The 22,424-nt window shown below is 32.0% G+C and overlaps 2 protein-coding genes across 3 annotated transcripts in view; both read left to right on the top strand.

Moving 5' to 3' along the window:
• LOC111695234 (COP1-interactive protein 1) overlaps positions 1–9,674 on the top strand; it is a 31,621-nt gene extending 21,947 nt beyond the window's left edge. The window contains exons 15-25 of one of the 2 annotated variants that reach the window (XM_023464464.1): positions 530–926; positions 1,162–1,409; positions 2,904–3,198; positions 3,834–3,977; positions 4,078–4,250; positions 4,727–4,841; positions 5,105–5,250; positions 6,541–6,759; positions 7,539–7,766; positions 8,058–8,133; positions 9,316–9,674. In XM_023464464.1, coding sequence (XP_023320232.1) covers positions 530–926; positions 1,162–1,409; positions 2,904–3,198; positions 3,834–3,977; positions 4,078–4,250; positions 4,727–4,841; positions 5,105–5,250; positions 6,541–6,759; positions 7,539–7,766; positions 8,058–8,133; positions 9,316–9,659 — 2,385 coding nt within the window. In that variant the 3' untranslated portion in view covers positions 9,660–9,674. Of the gene's footprint in view, positions 1–529; positions 927–1,161; positions 1,410–2,903; positions 3,199–3,833; positions 3,984–4,077; positions 4,251–4,726; positions 4,842–5,104; positions 5,251–6,540; positions 6,760–7,538; positions 7,767–8,057; positions 8,134–9,315 lie in introns of both variants that reach the window. The other variant, XM_023464465.1, reaches the window with a different exon arrangement.
• A 1,669-nt stretch (positions 9,675–11,343) lies between these two features.
• Positions 11,344–21,542, top strand: LOC111695241 (golgin subfamily B member 1). The gene is made up of 9 exons (XM_023464473.1): positions 11,344–11,612; positions 12,167–12,224; positions 14,847–14,976; positions 16,230–16,310; positions 16,673–16,822; positions 17,462–17,550; positions 18,747–18,986; positions 19,438–19,513; positions 20,940–21,542. Exons 1-9 carry the CDS (start codon positions 11,359–11,361, stop codon positions 20,966–20,968), a joined length of 1,107 nt encoding a protein of 368 aa, XP_023320241.1. The 5' UTR covers positions 11,344–11,358; the 3' UTR covers positions 20,969–21,542.
• The last annotated feature ends 882 nt before the right edge of the window (positions 21,543–22,424 follow it).

Here is a 22,424-nt window from a genome sequence, read left to right as displayed (position 1 = left end):
GGGAAGTATGAACTTCTAACAAGTGTGCTCAACTAGGATGTACTGTACATTGTGGTAAACTTAGACCAGTTGACATCAAGGTACTAATGCAAGGAAAGTTAATTGCGGTCGCGTATACTCTGCGTACACATTGAAACCAGTTCTCTCTGGGTGGACTTTGTAAACAAGAATAGATGCATCAGTGTTCGTTTAGTATCCGAGGAGGTTAAAAGCATTTAATTTTGATAATTTTGAAAATTCGCATAATAGTTTCCTATGACCAGAATATTTCACAGATTATTTTTGTGAAAACGGATTCCATGTCAGGCTGTGACATCCGTCTTGTGTTTACTTTTCCGCCCAAAGACAGTACACTGCAGTACAAAAAATGCGTACACCTCTGAAATATCTTTCCTTGCATTAGTACCTTGAGTTGACATAATGGTAATTGACAAAACTGATTCTTTGGAAATTTAAAGATTGACCATATGTTCAAGACTATGTTCAGTAAAAAACTAAATATTGAATTGACTACTAAATACCATTCTAGTGTATGATCGAGTTGGAAGAGATTGCTGGTAAGCATGAGAACCACACAGGGGATTACACCTTCGTCGTTAAAAGCCTGGAGAACAAGATGAAGGAGTTAAGAGAGTACACGGAGAGCAAGCAGCTGGACGCCGTCGAGAGGCTACTGGAGCTGAGGAAGGAGTTTGTCGACAAACATTCAGATTTCCTGGACATGAGTTTAGAGAATAAAAAGTTGGTTGAAGCTTTGGGAACCAAGGTTCAGGATTTGAAAATAGGAAACCTGGAGAGAATAAATCAGGAATTGAATGATCTGAGAACCAAAACTCTGGAGCAAATGAAATGTCTGGAGAAGAATGTTGAAGATACGTCCAGAGCAAACCAGACAAAGTTTGCTGATGTTCAGGCTAAACTCTCAGGTAGAAAAATAGTTCGGGAAACAGGCCAAAAAATGTATTTGTATTTTTGTGACTAAAAATCAATTTCTTTCCCAGAAATGTAATTCTAAGTGTGTAACAATTTGAAGGAGATCAAAATTATTTTTGAGACGGGTTCCTGAGATTTTTGAACATTTCGGAGGGGGGGGGGGGAGATGTGTCAGTTGATGCCGATTTAAAATGCATTGTATTCAGTTTAATTTTTGCTTGTTTGTAGACGTGTTAGCAGAAAATGAGATGGGAAAAAATTCATCTTGGCAGGCTCTCAAGGACGTGAAAACTAACCTGGGCAAGTTAAATTCTGACCTGGAGACTTTAAAGGTTCAGGGGAAGGTGAGGAAGGAGACGATAGACCGACTTAATGAGAAGATAAACCGGGAGGAGAAGGACGGATCAGCAGGATTGAAGGAGATTAAGGAGAAGCAGGCTAAGATCAGGTCGGAGCTGGATATTGTTGGAAACCAGGTACAGCTAAATTTGTCTCGGTTTATAAAATAATGGTTAACAGATAAATATTTAATGGAACTTCAAACTAAATTTTAAGTTCTCTTCCATTTAAAAATTCAAAAGCAGATTTTTAAAATCTATAAAAAAGATATTTTTTTTAATCTGAAAACTGATAACCTTGATTTTCTAGATTTTTCACATATTACATAGAAAAAGGCCAGTCATACAACATCTTTTCTATAATTAAACGCTTAAAATGTAATCATATAAACCTTATCTTGTAAACTACAACAACAACAAGAACGGAAACTATGAATAGATATTGAATACTCATTTGTGTTTCATCATCGTCCATGTTTTAGTCTACACAGAAACTAATTCCTCACCACCAAGAAATCAAGTTTTCTAATCCCTATATCTTTGCAACCTAATAGTGTATTTGAATATTTCAAACTTAAACTTTTTGTGTATCCTACATTTTTCTTTTATGTGAGCGTCCTATCTTGCTTTTCATCCTGTGCATTCTTTGTGTGTATCCTACATTTTCCTTTTATGTGAGCGTCCTATCTTGCTTTTCATCCTGTGCATTCTTTGTTTGTATCCTACATTTTCCTTTTATGTGAGCGTCCTATCTTGCTTTTCATCCTGTGCATTCTTTGTGTTTATCCTACATTTTCCTTTTATGTGAGCGTCCAATCTGACCATCCAACACATGTGTATTCTATCTCTGAGGGGCGTCTTAACTAAAAAAACTCACTACAAATGCTAATTTTTATTCCTTATATCTTTGAACCTGACGTTGTAAACCTTTGACATTTCAAATTATGAATTCTGCTACAAATAGTCAGCATGTGAAATATCAGCTTGCAAAGACATGGAATTTAGAAAATTAAAGTTTGTGTCGTATGTTCAGTTCCTTTTGGAAAAAATATCTTCTGTGAAGAATTAAAATAAGAGGCAAATATTTTACAAACCTTAAAGTTTCGTGAATGTAGTTTATTTTGCAAACTCTGCAACTTTTAAACTGCAAGCTCATGTTCTACCGTTTAATGAATTCTTTTCAAACTAAATCAAGCTGATAAATAGTTTTAATTCAGTTTTGCTTAAAGGCCCTTTCGGAATAATACAAATATAAATTATTTTTCTTCGCCAACAAACTTTTAGAGAAAACTACAGAATAATTACAGTGCAAAAATACATTTCTACAAAGATTAGATATAAAATTCAGAATAATTTTTACAATTCTTGCCCTAAACTAAAGCAGATAACCACAAAGATATTCACAACAAAATTCATTCTAAGATATTCTATCCGAAGTTTCAGTAAAGAAAATTGAATAAATATAGTTGGACATTTATCGTCCTCCACAGAGCTTACAAATTGCAGTAGGAAACTAGGTTTCTTCTAAACGACTTAACCCCAGACTGTTCGTCTTAATGGACAGCTTAGTATTTCTTTTACAGGAACATTGAATGTTTACGAACATTGTCTTTAACTAGTATTTACTTACAGGCTGAGCAAGTGAGGAAGGAGCTAGAGTGTCGGATGGAAAACAATCGAAGACATATCATTGAAATGATCGGATCTACGGAGATTAAACTATCTGAACTGGAGGACAGAATCAAGGTTTCAGAGCTTGCTCTCCAGGATATCAAGGTTACTGAATCCAACCATACGTTGAACCTGGAGAAGAAGATAGAAAACCTGGTTTACAAGATTGATAATTATACATCAAATACGGATAAAATTCGAGGAAATTTAACTGATGAAACCAAGGAGACTCTTGTAGAACTTAGACGCAGTCTAGGTATACATATATTTTAAACACAGTTTAAAATCTCCAGTAGATAGTGTGAAGTTGCGCATCTTTTTGTCCGTTCTTAAATCTATTTTTTTTATTTCAATAGGCCTAACAAATTGTTTAACCCGTTCAGTAACAAACGATATGGTTTTCTTCGATCAGGATTATACACATCTGTCAACGCCGAAAGAAACTGAGTTCTAGTCCCAAACTCTGATTTTCTAATCCTGTATCTTTGCAACCCAATGACGTAAACCTTAGATATCTTAAAATGTAAATTTTGTTAGATCAAACAACTTGAAATTTCAAAGGTTTACACATCAGGTTGCAAAGCTATAGGGACTCGAATTGGAAGCAAGAACTCAGCCCCATTTTGTAGAGAAAATAATTTTTAAATATGATATAACTTCGCAGATGATTTTAAATTATACGCTCAAAACTTCAAAACAGAATACACTAAAAAATTAAGTTTTTGCCACAAACTCTATTTTTATAACCCCTATTTTACCTAATGGTATGCACACTGTAATGGTATCTTTCAAACTTAGACCATAGATTTAGGGATTAAAGAGTTTGTGGCTAAAATTCAGTTCCTTTTGTTGATTTATAAAAACATCTGTAACAATGTTATAATTATTTAGACAACATGAAGACCGAGATGTCAACCTATGAGCTGGACAGCTTCAAGAACATCGTGAACAGTACAACGGAAACCCAGAACAAGTTGATCTCCTCTATGCAGAAGAATGTTGACACCATCTTGAAGGAGAAGAACAAAACTGAACTTTTAGGAATGTAATTTTAAATTATTCCAAGAAGTTTATAAAGTTTAGATTTTCCTAGTTGTTAACTTTATCCTATCTTGGATGCAAAATTTCATTTATTTTCTAGTTGGGAACCTTGAATCCAAACTTTCTAATCTCTCGTGCAACCACGAAAAGGCGGAGACAAAGTTTAGCTCCGCCCTGCAGGAGGAGCATCTGGTGAATGAGAGGATGGAGGAGAGGGTTCAAAACATTCAACTCAATATCAGGGAGATCCATGAGAAATTAAACCAGGTTTGTCTAGCAGATCTTTAGATCAGAAATATGTACTTTAAACGACAATTATTTGGCCGCTAGGTGGCTCTCCCAAGTAAAATCACTGAAAAATCGATAGCAAAGACACCTAGTTGCGGCCAAATTATCGTTGTTTAAATTACATCATATATATTTAAATAAAAACATTATGAAATTTGTACTTTATACGAATGCATCGAAATAAATTTGACATTTATTGGTGATAAAATCTGAATAATTGATTCTAAATTTAATTGAATTATTTACGATCATAGTTGAATAATGCAATTCTGTGGATTTGTATGGGTCTTATAACGTGCCTAGGTATAAGACGGTTTTAACCATTTTATATAACCATTATATACGCAACAGAGAAACGTAAAATAAGTAGAGTTCAATTTTGAATTTAATTTGATATCAGCCTCTTTCATTTTTGCGAACACTCCCTTTAATTCTAAAATTGTTTATAAATTTAGAGAAAGGAGGACGATGTATCCGGATCTAAAGCTTTAGTTGAGGAAATAAGATCAGATTTAAAACAGAAAATTCAAGAAAATTCGCAGAAACTGAAGGAAATTGAGGAATTACTAGGTATACTATACAAAATAGATACATTTTAGATATAAAATACATCACCAAAAAAGTGTTAGAACCAAAACAACAGTGCTATAAATAGTTCTAGTTCCACTGATCTATAATATCAAGTTCTTCAATTTACAATAAATCAGTCGTTTAACTATTTTACAAATGATTGAATAGGACTAAAAACATCTTATTGTCCATCAAACCTGAAAGATTTCAATGAACCTGAACACATGAAGACAACATTCCTTTAGATATTTTAAATGTTTTAGGTACTGAGGTTCTAAAGTTAAAGACAGAAATAACAGCTAGCGGCCAGATTCTTCAAGATAAATTCAACCAGGAAATGTCAGCTAGCGGTCAAATTCTTCACGATAAATTCAACCAAGATTTTACTGAAATCAGTAAAAATAGTCAGGTTAAATATCAAATAACATCCTAGTATATATTATATAGTATAGGGTGTAAAGACTGTTTTGGCTCAAAATTGGTGGAAAAAAGTGCGATCAACGAATAAATGACGAATTATTTTTTTTATCTGCCCTTACTAAAGCAGTTTTAATGTACACAAACATATTCATCAGTGGTGTAACCTTTAGAAAACAAAACAAAAATTAATTAGTGCGTCTAAAAGCAATGTCTGGAAAAGGAGGACATGTTTGAACCTGCGCTTCAAGGACCACCAGGTTAACTTTTGGGGAAGAAGGAATGGCCTCCTAACTCTCCGGACCTCAATCCAATGGTCTATGCTGGAGGAAGAGATGAAGTCGAAAAAGAACCAGCCTCAGAATATTGCTCAATTGGAAAAGCTACTGAAAAGATCCTGGAGAAACATCAGCCTGGAGATCCTGGAGAACCTGAGGCCGAATTTAAAGAATGGTTAATTCCACATAATATTGTATTGCAATTTTCAAGATTTAAGTCGGCACTGAATTGAAACCGGTTTTTGGCAGATTTAAACCGCGGCTCAAGCTCATTAAATTCGGCATCATTGCCAAACCGAGTAAGATATGTCTATAATAATCAGGGTTTTAGAAGTACATTTATTGCTTCTACATGTAAATACATGATAAATAACGAGTGTATTAAAGGAGAGGAAGATGAGTAGGCCTTCTCATGGTTCCAGGATCTGACGCTCCTGATTTGCGGATTTTATAATCCTTTTCGGGGATTTCCTCCTCTACAGGGTCATTATATGTAATAAAATAAATTTAAAATAAACAATTTTTTTGACGCATCTAAACAATTTATTTTGAGCGATGCATTACTTTCTTTACACCCTGTACATTTATTCCAAATTGCTCGTGGAACAGAAATTGCTAATAAAGTTTTTTGCTTCAATCATTCATTATCAAAAAATAAATGGACTGTCAACCTAATTTAAAGTGATTATTTGTTTAAAAAGTGTCATGTTTGATTCACAACAGTACCCATCTAGAAAAGGGGTGATTTCCGCCATTTTTTCCTCATCTAATCCACGAGGCAATATTATAGAAAACGCGCAATTGAAAATTATCCATTTTTAGATAGGAAAAATAGGATTTCTTGGTTAGAAAAAAGGTTTAAAGGTATCGTCAGTGGCACTCTTTATTTGAAGGGATACTTAAAATTACGTTGACTGACAGTCCCTTTATTTGAAGGGATACTTAAAATTACGTTGACTGACAGTCCCTTTATTTGAAGGGATTATAGAAAGAATTTATTTTAGGAACGATCTGCCCTGGCGGAGACAAGACTAAACGAGGTTTTGGAAAATGTTGAAACTCAATCCAAACTGCTTAGTTCAGTTCAATCCTCTCTCTCCTCCATGGATGAGAACATATCCAAATCTTTCAACAAGACGGATGATCTTGAAATTAAATTAAAGTCCTGGACTGAAAATGCGGAGTCGAACCTATCAATGTATGCAACCTTATCCGCCCTACAGGTATATTTGGGATTAACACTAGAAGAGACAATTGTGAGGAATTTACTCCGTCTTTTTTTGTAATTTCTTGGTTTCCTGCAAATGTAAACTTGTTTCCAGACCTTTTCTGAATGTTTCACAAAAAGAATTTCTTCCAGTACTTTTCATCTTCCACATATGTACATTTAACAATGAATGTATATAATGATGTACTTTTTTAAAATGAAAAATGTGCTTTTTCATTTTGTAAGTTTAAGTAGTAATTTTAGCGGTAAAGCCATTTTTCATGTCTAAATGTAATTATCTTCTAAACAGTAGTTTATATATATTTTTTTTTTGGGGGGGAGGGGTCATGATACATGTCATGTTTGTTTGTTTGGATGTCCGATTATAACTCATGAACTCTGAATTGATTTGCCTCAAATTTTGATTTGGGAACTCATGAGAACCACAGGAATGTTCTTAGCTTGGTTTTAAGATTCTAAGTTGAGAGGATCCACGTTTATAGGGAAAATAAGCTAAACTCGTAATTTACGACCAAGCGCGGGTAAACGGTCGGAGTAACTATTATGATTTGCCTCAAATTTTGATTTGGGAACTCATGAGAATCACAGGAATAATCTTAGCTTGGTTTTAAGATTCTAAGTTGAGAGGATCCACTTCTATAGGGAAAATAAGCTAAACTCGTAATTTACGACCAAGCGCGGCTAAACGGTGGAAGTAACTATTAGTAACCTTGGGCAACGCTGGGTTCCCAAGCTAATATTCTATATATAAAAAATTTACGTGTATGTTTTTAGGAACTAGAGAAAGGATTAGAAAAGAGAACTTCCAACGGGCCTGTAAAGGACCTGGAGAGAAAACTAGAAACCTTGAGCGCAGCCTGTAAATCCTTAGATCTGTCATTGATTGATTTAAAGAGTAAGGACGAGGGTTTGGAATCTGAATTGAAGAATATGAAGGTTCAGGTTGAGAACCTACCGGAGATATCCAGCTCCTTGGACCAACTCAAATCTGTTGAGAGCAAGGTAATGATTAATTTTGTCGTGGTTTATATCAGCAAATCCTTGAGTCAGAACTTTTCTGGTGTCTATATCAGGATCAAGATTGATCTTCATCTTATGCAGACCTACGGATGAATTTAATTCCTTTTTGATATCTCGTGGTGGTCATACTAGTAGATAACATTAATTGAAGGATCAATAATTTATTCTCAAATAAAAAAGTGCCCAAATTGGATATCGAGATGAAGCGTTCAAAATTAAGAATACTTTGCACCCGACCTCTAAATATTTTAATTGTTTTCAATTAATTTTCAGTTTAATCAGCAGAAAGCTAAAATAATTGACGTTGAAGCGAGCCTCAGCTTTCAGGAGAGGAGTATAAATAAACTAGGAACAATATCATTAGAGCAATATTTAATCCTTAAATCTTTTATTTAATCTTTAAATTTAACGGAACTGTCGACAATATATAATCCTGAGAACTTGAAGGTACTGTCGACAATATATAATCCTGAGAACTTGAAGGTATTGTTGACAATATATAATCCTGAGAACTTGAAGGTACTGTCGACAATATATAATCCTGAGAACTTGAAGGTACTGTCGACAGTATATAATCCTGAGAACTTGAAGGTACTGTCGACAATATATAATCCTGAGAACTTAAAGGTACTATCGACAATATATAATCCTGAGAAATGAAAGGTACTGTCGACAATATATAATCCTGAGAACTGAAAGGTACTGTCAACAATATATAATCCTTAAAGGTACTATCGACGAGATTTCAAGGATCACTTAAAATCTGGATACATTGATAATTCTAAACTTTAGCCTGAAGGTAATAAATGAGAAATGTTTAATCTTCTGGTTAGAAACAGTATCCGGTTATAATTTCCGTTTTCCATGCATTAAATTTTTAGATTCTGAATTTGACAAGTTCTGAATATGTAAAATGCCAATTTTTCTTTCTTTTTTAGATACTTTCAAGTTTTATTGTTCTCTTGATCTAAGGTTTGCGTTCTATGTTGTATTATGTAGTTTATGATCTAGGTTTAGTGTTATATGTTGAATCATGCAGGTTTAAGATCTAGCTTCTCTGTTCTTTTTTTAGTCCTGCAGGTTCTTTGATCTAATTTTAGTGTTATATGTTGTATCATGCAGGTTTAAGATCTAGTTTCTCTGTTCTTTGATTAGTCCTGCAGGTTCTATGATCTAGGTTTAGTGTTATATATTGTATCATGCAGGTTTAAGATCTAGTTTCTCTGTTCTTTGTTTAGTCCTGCAGGTTCTATGATTTAGGTTTAGTGTTATATATTGTATCATGCAGGTTATAATCTAGATTCAGTTTTCAATGTTTTATCAAACAGGTTCTATGATCTAGGTTTAGTATTATATGTTGTATCATGCAGGTTTAAGATTTAGCTTCTCTGTTCTTTGTTTAGTCCTGGATAGGGTTAATTTCAGTTTGTTAAAGTAAAGAAAACAAGTTAAGACGATAAAATAAAATAGTTATCGAATCTATTAGAATTCCAGTTTGACTTTTAATTTGAAAATGATTTGCATTTGAAAGGCGAGGATGTGAAGAAAATAAATGGAAGCGTATTTGGAAATATCTCCAGTGTTGAGGATAGACTGGGGAAGTTTGAATCTATAGCAGCTGACCTTGTATCTAAGATATCAACGATACAGAAGAAAACTGAAGGTTGGATAAAGGAATTCGAAGTTATAAACTCTGGAAGAACAAGAATAGAAAACAAACTATCACAGATAGACTCCAAGGTGACGAATCTAGGGTATCGATACTTAAAAAGGAATCTGATTTTCCAACGAAAACTCTTAAACCAGACGTCTAGATCACTTCGATCTAACATAAGGAAAAGTTCAAAAGAATTGAGCATTCGCCACAATCTCTAGTTTACTAATCCTTATATTTGTTGCACACTTTCATTATTCAAACTTAGATTATCAGAGCTGAAAACTTAAGAATTAGATATCCTTAATCCCAATTACTTAACCTGAGTATCCAATGGACACACTTCTGATTTTCTTCTTAAACCGTTCTTTCTTGGTTATTGTGGAGAAAAATCAAAAAAAATTGTTGTTTTTTTAGATTTAGAGAGTTCTTACCGTTTCTGTATATAATCTTAAATAGCGCGCAAAATTTTAAATTTATCGGCTTCATATACGCGACTCTGATTGGCTGAATTCTATACACTTTTCAGGATACAAGTACAAGATTAGGTTAGTCTCGATATTTTGAAAAAGAGAGGATCAAGCATTAATCTCAATATCCACCATTCTAAAGTTTTCAGCTCTGATCTAACAGGATCCATAGGTTATCAAAGGTTTACGAAATCAGGCTGCAAAGTTATAAGGATTTTCATAGTTGGAAATATAAAAGGTCTAAGAAATTGGGTTGCAAAGATATAGAGATTAGAAAATCAGAGTTTGTGGCAAAGACTTCATTTCTATACTTTAATTTGACTTAAGACCTTTTTTACAGGAGTTTGTAATATCTAAGGTTTACATCCCTTGTTGCAAAGATATAAGGACAAGATACACTGAACTCACTTGAAAGGGAATGATTTATTTTGTTTCCCGTCCCGTTTTGCCTTATATTATAGACTTTATGTATACTCTAAACCTCGCTATATTATAGACTTTATGTATACTCTAAACCTCGCTATATTTAGGATATTTTACAGATCTTTATATATATATTAGGATATTTAAATTACAAAGGATAGGTTCCGCAAAATGGAGGAATGGCTCAAATTTGGTCAGTTGCTGGGATCTTAGCGGGTATTAATCATTTCAATCCGAGTAAATTTAACAAAAAATTATAAATTTATGTAGATCCGGGCTGAAAAACCTTAGTGCACGGTGAATTGAAACCCCACATTGCAGAAAGGAACCTAAAGCATCCCTAAAACTACTGATTTTATTTGATTTGATATATTAGGATATTTAATATTTGTTTATATATATAAGGATATTTAATATTTGTTTATATATATTAGGATATTTAATATTTGTTTATATATATTAGGATATTTAATATTTGTTTATATATATTAGAATATTTAATATTTGTTTATATATATTAGAATATTTAATATATTCGTGTTTGGTTAGCTTGCAAGCGCTTGCATTTCTGTAGAATTCATTTTTGGAAAATAAGAAATGGAAACTCTCATAATTTTTAAGATTTTGAATCCACGTAATAAAGGATTGAGAAAACTATTTTAAATATTTAAGTATTTATATTGTAAAAACAGTTTATCCTTAAACAATATATACGTAAATGCTACTTTATTGCGATATTCTTTCATAAACATATTTAAAGATTTTATTTGTTTAAAAAAAAATTAAAGGCATAAAAACAATAATAAATTTTAAATGTTTTCTGAGGATTAATTCACAGGCTTAAAAGTTTCGAGAATCTATGATTATCAAAAACCTTGATTAATTGATTTTATGTTGAAGTTTTGATCAGTATTAAATCATCACATTGTATACTATTTTGTGGTTAGGTACGTTTTAAGATGTGAATAACTGGATGTTAGAAAAAAGGTATACAAATGGATCCTGACGTGTAATAAACAATTTAGCAATGAATGGAATTAGAATAAACAAGCTTGATAAATTTGAGAAGACTGATATTTATTTGACGAATCTGACAGTGACTGAGGAGGTGAATAAGCTGAGGAAGGATCAGAAAGAAATCCAAACTAATATAGAGTTATTAATAAACACCTCCAGAACAGAAATAGAAACAATCAAGAAGAAATCCCGAGATGTGAGAGATGAGAGAGATGAGAAGACAAGTAAAGATCAGCAATTACAGTTTACTGCTTTAAGCACTAGGAATATCTTTAAATCCTTTTACAGGATTATACGTAATATAAAGTAATATAAAGTAATATAAAGAGCTTCACCTCCATTTAAAAATTAGCAGATTTACAACCTTATTCTTTATATCTTTATCTCAGCTATTGTTGTTATTTTATCTTGAAAAGCGGTGAATTCTGTAAAGTACGTTCTTTGTCACTGCTGCACATAATGGGAAAGTATCTTTTATAGTAAACCCACAATTCGAAACAATACGTTTTTAGTTTAAAAACCGAGGATATTTTTATCATTATTGCTTAAATAAAGGATAAAAGGGTACCGTTGTGAATCGGGAAGGTCTTTTTCCAAAATGGAATATTACTTGAAAATACGTCGACTGTCTTTTTTACACAATTATTACCAAAGGTTTGCTGAAAAGGGGTAAAATTCTTTGAAAAAGTGCAACCTTGTTCTCCGTTTTCTAACAGAGGGCTCCACCCCTATTTCTGAGCCTAGGACGGAGTTCTGCCCCTTTTTTCTCTCAAAAATCCCCTTTGAATGCATTAAAGGATTTAACAAATATTTTCCAGTATATGTCAGCTAGAAGAAAGTCTGAAAGTACTAGAAACCAAGGTTTCAACTAATCAGGTATCTAGTTAAATGTTTTAAGAAAATAATAAATTCATTCTAATTGTTTGACTTCGTGGTTCAAAATATTAAAACAGTTTCGTAATACTAAGAATTAAAAATAGTTATTTCTCAATATTGAGGTCAATTTTGCAACTCTAAACCCATATTAAAAACAGTATTTTTGGTGTTTAATGAGTTTTGGAATTTTATTAAATAAAAATCTTAATCAGGAGAATAAGAGTTCTCTACCTGTATTGTACACTTACAACTGTTTAATAATAATGATATACTATAGGTTAGGCCAGAATCTCTTATAATAATCAAATATGCAGTACGCTCTCGGTATAGTTCCTGGCCTATACAATTAGTAAAGGATTAGCGTACATCATCACTCTATATACTATCTTAAAATATGAATGTATGTTATATATGAAACTCTGAACGAATCGTACACATATATATTGTCTTTTTATGAAAATGAACATAAATTAAAGTTAACATGAAAGTGAACATGAAAGTGAACATGAAAGTGAACATGAAAGTGAACATGAAAGTAAACATAAAAAGTGAACTTCAAAGTGAACATGAAAGTGAGCATGAAAGTAAACATGAAAGTGATCATGAAAGTGAACATAAAAGTGAATATAAAAGTGAACATGGAAGTGACCATGAAAGTGAACATGAAAGTGAACATGAAAGTGAACATGAAAGTAAACATGAAAGTCAATATAAAAGTGAACATGGAAGTGAACATGAAAGTGAACATGAAAGTAAACATGAAAGTGAACATAAAAGTGAACATGAAAGTGAACATGAAAGTGAACATGAAAGTGAATATAAAAAGTGAACTTGAAAGTGAACATGAAATTGAGCATGAAAGTGAACCTGAAAGTGAACATGAAAGTGAGCATGAAAGTGAACATGAAAGTGATCGAAGGTGAACATGAAAGTGAACATGAAAGTGAACATGAAAGTGAACATGGAAGTGAGCATGAAAGTGAACATGAAAGTGAACATGAAAGTGAACATGAAAGTAAGCATGAAAGTGAACATGAAAGTGAACATGGAAGTGAACATGAAAGTGAACATGAAAGTGAGCATGAAAGTGAAAATGAAAGTAAGCATTAAAGTAAATATGAAAGTGAACATGAAAGTGAACATGAAAGTGAACATGAAAGTAAGCATGAAAGTGAACATGAAAGTGAACATGGAAGTGAACATGAAAGTGAACATGAAAGTGAGCATGAAAGTGAAAATGAAAGTAAGCATTAAAGTAAATATGAAAGTGAACATGAAAGTGAACATAAAAGTGAGCATTAAAGTGAACATGAAAGTGAGCATGAAAGTTAGCATGAAAGTGAACATGAAAGTGAACATGAAAGTGAGCATGAAAGTGAACATGAAAGTGAGCATGAAAGTAAGCATGAAAGTGAACATGAAAGTAAACATGAAAGTGAGCATGAAAGTAAATATTAAAATGAAGATTTAACTAATCATGAAAGGAATTGAGTCTTTGCCACAAACTCAAATTATTAAATCCCTATATCTTTGCAGCATAATGGTGTAAACCTTTGATATTTCAAACTTAGATAATTTGATTTAACAGAATTAATATTTTGAAATATCTGAGGTCTACGACATTGGGTTACTCAGATTTAGGGATCAGAAAATCAGAGTCTGTGGCAAAGGCTCAATTCCTTTAACGTCAAAATGATCTATTGAGTGAGTTAAAGATACTAGAGTATTCATTGTGCGCTTTAGGTTGTTTTTCTTTTTAAATTTTTATTCATGATTTTAAACTTTTTCAATCCAACTCTCTTGAGGAATTTAATAAAACCCTTCCCATTTCTGAACACATATAATAAATTGAATTATATAAGGTTTATACAGGGAGTACCAGAAAACTATGGAATAGGAAGACAACTTTTAGTTATTTCTAGTTACCAATATGATCCAATTAGTAGGATCAATCAGATTTTTGTTCTAGATCTATGGAAACAGGTTGAAAATTGGATTTTAATAATAATAATAAGAGGTTGTGTGGTTTGAAGGAAATATAAATTATTCTATTTAGTATTCCAATCTTAATAAGTTGGCTGAAACTTCTTCTCAAATTCTTTATTCAAACAGATATTTTCATATTAAAAAACATCTTGATAATGTATAAAAAGGCACTTGGATATAATGCACAAAATAACGTAAGGAAAATAGAAAACTTCATATCTTTGCAACTTAATATCGCAAACCTTTCATATTTCAAATTATTAATTTTGTCAGTTCAAATAGTCAAAAGTTTGAAATATCTAATGTTTACTCTATCAGTTTGCAAAGATAAAAGGATTATAAAATTCGAGTTTGTGAAAAGGTTTTTTTTATATTTTTAAATATTTTTAGAACAATCCCATTAATATAGAGTTCTGGGTAAGGATGATTAAGAAGTATCACTTGACAAACTCATCTTATTCTTCTAAGAGTTCCAAAGCTCTATCCTCCACTATATACGCGTAATTGTGTTATTAGATAATTTTATTTTTGTTTTATTTTCACAAACTCCGTATTAGTATTGTTTACAGGAAGTTCTATTGTTTTCTAGAATATTCTATATTTTATATCCAAAAGTAATCTATTTACATTTTCTAGATGGATACAGCTGATCAATCTGGGAGAATAAACTCTAGTATTGAGAATATGAAGATTAAGTTAGAAACCTTAAATACAGATCTAACCAGTCTAAACAATCTAATAAACCAGCAGACAAATAAACATTCAGGTCAGTTACCTCCTTTTATTATTTTTTTTTCTTAAAGCATGAAATTCCCTCCCCCCCCACCATCATGATTTGGTGTAAAGAACACAGAAGAACTTGTATATAATATGGTTAGGTGTTTAGGATACAGGAGAACTAGTATAGAACATGGTTAGGTTGAAGGATACAGGAGAACTAGTATAGAACATGGTTAGGTATGTAGGATACAGGAGAACTAGTATAAAACATGGCTAGGTGTGTAGGATACAGGAGAACTAGTATAGAACATGGTTAGGTATGTAGGATACAGGAGAACTAGTATAAAACATGGCTAGGCGTGTAGGATACAGGAGAACTAGTATAGAACATGGTTAGGTGTGTAGGAAAACTGTATAATGAACATGATGTGTTTAGGTGACGAGGATACAGGACAACTGTATATATAGAATACAGGAGAACTACATAATGAACATGATGTGTTTAGGTGACGAGGATACATGAGATCTGTGTTTATAGAATACATGAGAACTATATGATGAATATGATGTGTTTAGGTGACGAGGATACAGGAGAACTGGATGTATAGAATACATGAGAACTATATGATGAACATGATGTGTTTAGGTGAAGAGGATACGGGAGAACTGGATGTATAGAATACAGGAGAACTGGATGTATAGAATACAGGAGAACTACATAATGAACATGATGTGTTTAGGTGACGAGGATACAAGAGAACTGGATGTATAGAATATAGGAGAACTATGTAATGAACAGGATGTGTTTAGGTGACAAGGATACAGGAGAACTGGATGTATAAAATACAGGAGAACTATATGTTGAACAGGATGTGTTAAGGTGACGAGGATACAGGAGAACTGGAAGTATAGAATACAGGAGAACTATATAATGAACATGATGTGTTTAGGTGGCGAGGATACAGGAGAACTGGATGTATAGAATACAGGAGAACTATATAATGAACATGATGTGTTTAGGTGGCGAGGATACAGGAGAACTGGATGTATAGAATACAGGAGAACTATATAATGAACATGATGTGTTTAGGTGACGAGGATACAGGAGAACTGGATGTATAGAATACAGGAGAACTATATGATGAACATGATGTGTTTAGGTGACGAGGATACGGGAGAACTGGATGTATAGAATACATGAGAACTATATGATGAACATAATGTGTTTAGGTGACGAGGATACAGGAGAACTGGATGTATAGAATACAGGAGAACTATAAATGAACATGATGTGTTTAGGTGACGAGGATACAAAAGAACGACCTGAAAATCCAGAAACATTAGCACTACAAACAACAGTATCTAATCTAGAGAAGGGATGTAAGTATCAACAAAAAGCGATGTATACGAGATTTTTTTTTATTCCAATGCTACATAAAAAAACAATGAATTTGTTGTATTTGCCGAGAAGGGGTATTTCGAATTTTTTAGAGTAACCATTTAAAAAAGAAGAGATATCTATCTATCTATATAAAGTTGATTTGAGAACTCCGTAGAACCACTTGTTTTTAAGATTCTAAGTAGAGTGGGTCTACTTTTACAGAGAAAAAAATAAAATCGTAATTTACGTCCAAGCGCAGTGAACGGCGGGAGAAACTATGAGTATCCTGGGCAATTCAGGGTTCTCAAGCTATATATATATATATACATCTATATTGATAAAATATCTGATCTACTTGCAGTGCGAAGGTTGGATGAAGAACTGAAGAAGAAGATGAATACTCATCAGGAGAATCAACTCTCCCTGATAGAGAAACAGAGGCGGAGCTGGGAGATTACAAGGGAGAAGGCGGAGCAGATGTCTCAAATATTCGACAGTCTTATCATTACAAGTAATAAAGGGAACCGATAATCCAATTGAATAGAGTCATTGCCACAAACTCTAATTTTTAATCCCTATATCTTTGCAACCCAATGTAGTATACCTTTGATACTTCGAAATATGAATTCTGTTAGATAAAATAATCTAAGATTCACAGCGTCAGGTTGCAAAGATTTATGGATTAGAACATTTTAGTAAGTGCGTTTTTAAAAGAAAAAGTCTTTAACACCTTTCGTTGTTAGACGGGTTAAAAAAATCTAAAATCTCTTTTTTTTATCTTTATATCAAAAAGTACATTTTTCCAGACATTCTGTATCTAATTGTTTATCTATCTATTTGTCAATCTACTTTATAATAAAATTACCAATATTTTATAGTTTAGTCAAGAGATTTTGAGCCATCGAAAGAATTTTAAAATGTTGTCTTTACAATTTTTCAAAGGGTTTTATTCTATTATATGGAAATCTCAGTACTTGCAAAAACAAAATAAATAGCCATGAATATGTGGGAACAGTTTTAAATCATAATAATCATTTAATTAAAAAAACTAAATATCTGCAACATTCCTTAACCAGAAAGTTAAGAATACGACATTTGATAAATTCTTCCGATGTCTCTTTATATTTGAACTTAACTGTATATATTCTAGATGACCGGCCATACGTGAGCTGTGGAGTAGATGCTGATATGGAAGGATCAGGACCAGTCATATTTAATCAGTTTGAGCTGATTAACAAGGTTAGCAGTAGCTGATTAGTTATTTAATCAATTTGAGCTGCTTAACATGGTTATCAATAATTGATTAGTTATTTAATCAGTCTGAGCTGATTAACAAGGTTAGCAGTAACTGATTAGTTATTTAATAAGTTTGAGCTGATTAACAAGGTAAGAAGTAACTGATTAGTTATTTAATAAGTTTGAGCTGATTTACAAGGTTAGCTGTATATGATTTATCATTTTAATCAGTTTGAGCTGATTAAAAAGGTTATCAGTAACTGATTAGTTATTTAATCAGTTTGAGCTGACTAACAAGGTTATCAATAATTGATTAGTTATTTAATAAATTTGAGCTGATTAACATGGTTAACAATATCTGATATGTTATTTATTAAATTTGAGCTGATTAAGGCGGTTATCAGTAATTTATTAGATATTTAATCAGTTTGAGCTGAATAATGAGGTTAGCAGTAACTGGTTAGTTATTTAATCAATTTGAGCTGATTAATAAGGTTAGCAGTAACTGATTAGTTATTCAATCAGTTTATGCTGATTTAAAAGGTTAGATGTATATGATTTATTGTTTAATCAGTTTAAGCTGTTTAACAAGGTTAGGCGTAAATAATTTATTATTTATTCAGTTTGAGCTGATTTAAAAGGTTAGATGTATATGATTTATCATTTAATCAGTTTGATCTGATTAACAAGGTTAGCAGTAACTGGTTAGTTATTTAATAAATTTAAGCTGATTAACAAGGTTAGCAGTATAATTGATTTTTTATTTAATCATTTTTTATATAAAAGTTGTACAGATTAGACTCTTTGAAGGTCATAAAACTGAAGTGGCCAAACTGGAGGTCAGATATCTTTCTTTATGTTAGAGCATGACTAACGCGGTTGCTAAAAATGTGAAAACATGTTTTGATTGAATTAAAATAATTGATTGGGAGTAAGAAATATGTTATTTTACGCCTTTTTCTGCGTTTGTGGTGGTCAAATTGGAGGTAATCTTTCTAGATCTTTGCAGATTAGAGCCTTCTTTAGATCTTTATTTTTAGGACCAATCGCAGCCTGTATACAAAATTTGTGTCAAAAAGGTGTCGAAATTCAATTTTAAATTGTCCATGAGACTGCCTAGTATTTTGTAATCATGAATGTTTAAAGCGGAGCAAACAGGATGCCCGTTGCGCAACACTATATAATTATCTGTAACCTAGATTGAATGGGAGAATGAATACGGATTCTGTTTGATGGAACCTGGAGTTTATCTTCTTCAAATCTCCGGGTCCCTGACTAGCTGTACCGCAACGGTCAAACTAGTTTCTGATCAGCTGGAGGGAGAACTGGTTTCTCTCTCCTCCGGTCAACCTGGAACCTTCAGATCCAGATCTACAATATTCACCGTGGAGGATGATGATCGAGACGCTGAGAAAATTGTCGTGGATATTTGTGATAAGGTATACCCCTCCGGACTTATCGGGGTGAGATGAATTCGGTTTCTTCTATTTGAATTCAATCACGTATTGCTCTATAATTCAACAATCTTTAAACTTACGGAGTTATCTGTTTCTACTTTTTGTTTAAAACACATATGCCGACAAAAAATATAAAAGAGAAAAAGATTGTTGAAATTAAATAACTATTTGTCATTTCATGAAACCCTTTTTTATTAGTGTTTAGTTTGTTGAAAAACATAGACTGCACTATTTTACAATTTGGTATTTTTATGGTAGTTATTTTGCTGAGAATCCTAGAAATTGAGAAATTGTCAATTGTTTTGGTCATGCTGATTTAGTAAAGTATAAATACTGTTAATTATTATACTTATTACTGATTTAATATTATTTTAAACACTTTAAAGTTTGTATAATTAGCTTTTAGTTAAAAAAAATATTTACATTGCTCAAGGACGGGTCTGCCTGGGTTGGTTCTGATTTCTCTCTACTCATGTACAAAATATCTGAGGTTTCTAACTCAGAATCAGGTAATAAAATACATAAACATAAGCCTTAATATAAACATAAACATAAACGTACATAAACATAAACATAAACATAAACATAAACATAACATAAACATAAACATAAACATAAACATAAACATAAACATAAACATAAACATAAACATAAACATACAAAAAAACCTTGGGTTTTTATTTTAAAACTAATTTCTCCAAAGGTTAAGAAAATGAATGAAATGTGTGATTTCTTCTTCTGCTGAAGGATTTTATTTTCAATATCCATAAAATCTGATTTTTCAAATATTTCATTTTAGAACTTTGGAAACTTTCAATTTTACTTTTAAACCGGAGAAGGATTTAAAGTATTATAAAAATATATTTTTAATCTAAAAAAATTTAGTATTAATCAATAATCATGTTATTATTATAAAGATTTATTCACACACAGAGATATAAGTACATGTATAAATGGTGTAGTTTAAATTTGTTTTTGAATACATAGTTTTACAAAAGAAAAAAGAAAAATATGCAAAATTATGCACAAATAGGCGACATTTGTATTTTTAAGCTTTCAATGCTGCGTTTTGCGTTTTGTATAATAAGTCCATGTGCCTTGTTAAATAGGGTTTGAATGTCAAAATAAACTGTTTATTATTATTTTATTTTGAAGCACCTATAATAAACTCCTTAGTTTTTTTAAGCCTTTCTTGTACACTGCACTATTCAGCTTTTATTTTAACATTTTTCTTTAAGAATGAAAATATTTTAGAATTCAGTGCTTTCACTATATTTCATTTACGAACAAAATAAAGGATTCAAATATGTTTTATGATTTTATTTCTTTCTTTTCAGACACTAAATTTTGATTTTAAAATAATGTTAAAAAATGCTTGAAATTCATTTTCGAATCAGAAAATGACGACATTATAAATCTGCAATTTGAAAGTAATATATCTCAGACACAAGAAAACTGCCTTGAGACAATTATGTCTGTTCTGTAATACATTACAAACTACATACGTTTTATGTTTTGTGAAGCACAACCTCGTTTACGCTAAATGAATCTGGAAGGTCCTAGTTTTTGTCGTTTTTAGAATTTGTATTAGTATTAGTATTAGTATTAGTATCAGTATCAGTATCAGTATCAGTATCAGTATTAGTATTAGTATTAGTATTAGTATTAGTATTAGTATCAGTATCAGTATCAGTATTAGTATTAGTATTAGTATTAGTATTAGTATTAGTATTAGTATTAGAATCATGAGTAGCTAGATGTTCATACGTTATGATGCCGAAAATGAAAACCATAATATAGAGATAAATTAATTTTTAAATAAAAAATGTCATTCAGCTTGAAAAATTGATTTTTTGTTAGAAATTTCGCCGTCTAAATATGAAATCATGACTTCTGAGATCACAGACCACAGTTTGCTAATATTGTTTTATTCAGGGGACTCCTGGAAGCTTGTGGATATCTGAAAAGTGAAACAAACCATGAATGTAAACTTTAACAAAAAAGATATTTTAAATCTAGATTTTAGAAAGTTGATAACAAAAAACACATTTAGAAGGATAAGAAAAAAGGCTCTTGGGTAATAAAACCAGTTTAATCCAAAATATCTAATTTTCTCTGCGTTTCCTTTTCTGCATTTGCCAAAAAAAATTTATGAATTTCAAAATTTACTTTATTTATAATTAACTTCAGCAAATGCCCTTCGGTTAAATCCATTTTTGAATTGGGACAACTACTTTACAGTAGGGTTTATAGGAAACAGACTTTCAGAAGATAAGACTCAAAGATAATATAATAAAATAAAAAATTATGTAACTTAACATGTGCTCCGTGTGATTGTAGTATTGTAAGCAGGCTAAACCTGTTTTTTACCCTCCCCCCCCCCCCAACCCTGAATCAAGTCACCGAACTTTAACTCCTATGACAATATTGATTAGAAGTATTTAACAAATCTAAGATCATGTAATCTATCAAAATCTAATTTTTCATATAGATCTAGTTTTTAAAATATATAAAGAAATAAAAAAGTATAATTTTCTATATATATGTATTTTACAAGGGTCTGACTTAATATTGTTTAGTTTGACAAAATCTCTAGTTGGAACTAATAAATAAATAAATATAAATAACATTCCGAAAGTAGGGAAGATGGTTTTTATGTCGTCTTATTTTATTCAGAGCTTTGACAAAAACGGTGTTAGATACTTTACCAAAGGAATTTTCCCAAGGGCGACTTCCTAAGTAACAATTTTCCAAGTGGTAACTCCTAAATGCGTAATTTTCCAAGCAGCAAATTCCAAAGGTTTTGTTAGGCCATCTGAGGCTTAGGCTGTAATAGTGGCTGAGCGGTGCGGCTAGGATGGCCTAGGGGGCCGATCGCTTTAGCTATAACAGGCTGGGGGCCGAGCACTACGGCTATGACAGACTTGGGAAGTTGTCGATTGGTAAATTACACATTTGGAAAGTTGCCATTTGGCAAAATACCCTTTGGAAGTTGCCACTTGGTAAAAAACCCTTGGGAAAATATCCTTGGGAAGTTGCCATTTGGGAAAAAAAACTTTGGGAAGTCGCCACTTGGGAAAATATCCTTGGGAAGTTGCCACTTGGGAAAAATCCTTTGGGAAAGTACTGAACATCGGACAAACATCATTAGAAAACTGGAAACTTGAGTTTCTGTTTCAAGTGTTAAGATCGTATTCAATATTGTATATTCCATACTTATAAATGTCCATTCCAGTCTCAATTCATAAAAACCAACAACATAGAAATCTAGATGAACGACTTGAAAATTGTAAACGTTTTTTTTTGACAAATTTAGATTTTAAACTATATTTTATATAGCTAGGAACGGGCATCGTTTTGATGCCCGTTTTTAAACCTCTGAGGTTTTTTAACTTAAAAGTGATCCCCACGAATAGGAGT

This window comes from Eurytemora carolleeae, unplaced genomic scaffold (genome assembly GCF_000591075.1).
Source record: "Eurytemora carolleeae unplaced genomic scaffold, Eaff_2.0 scaffold189, whole genome shotgun sequence".
Lineage (NCBI taxonomy): Eukaryota > Metazoa > Arthropoda > Copepoda > Calanoida > Temoridae > Eurytemora > Eurytemora carolleeae.
Note: the sequence above shows the minus strand (reverse complement) of the source record. Positions and strands in the feature narration are given on the sequence as shown.

What these genes read in the sequence shown, in the direction of transcription:
- LOC111695241 (XM_023464473.1), top strand. Translation starts at nt 11,359, where the DNA reads ATGAATGGAATTAGAATAAACAAGCTTGATAAATTTGAGAAGACTGAT. An exon ending in GCAGACAAATAAACATTCAG is followed by an intron (nt 14,977 to 16,229) that starts GTCAGTTACCTC and finishes TGATGTGTTTAG; the next exon opens with GTGACGAGGATACAAAAGAA. An exon ending in TCGTGGATATTTGTGATAAG is followed by an intron (nt 18,987 to 19,437) that starts GTATACCCCTCC and finishes ACATTGCTCAAG; the next exon opens with GACGGGTCTGCCTGGGTTGG.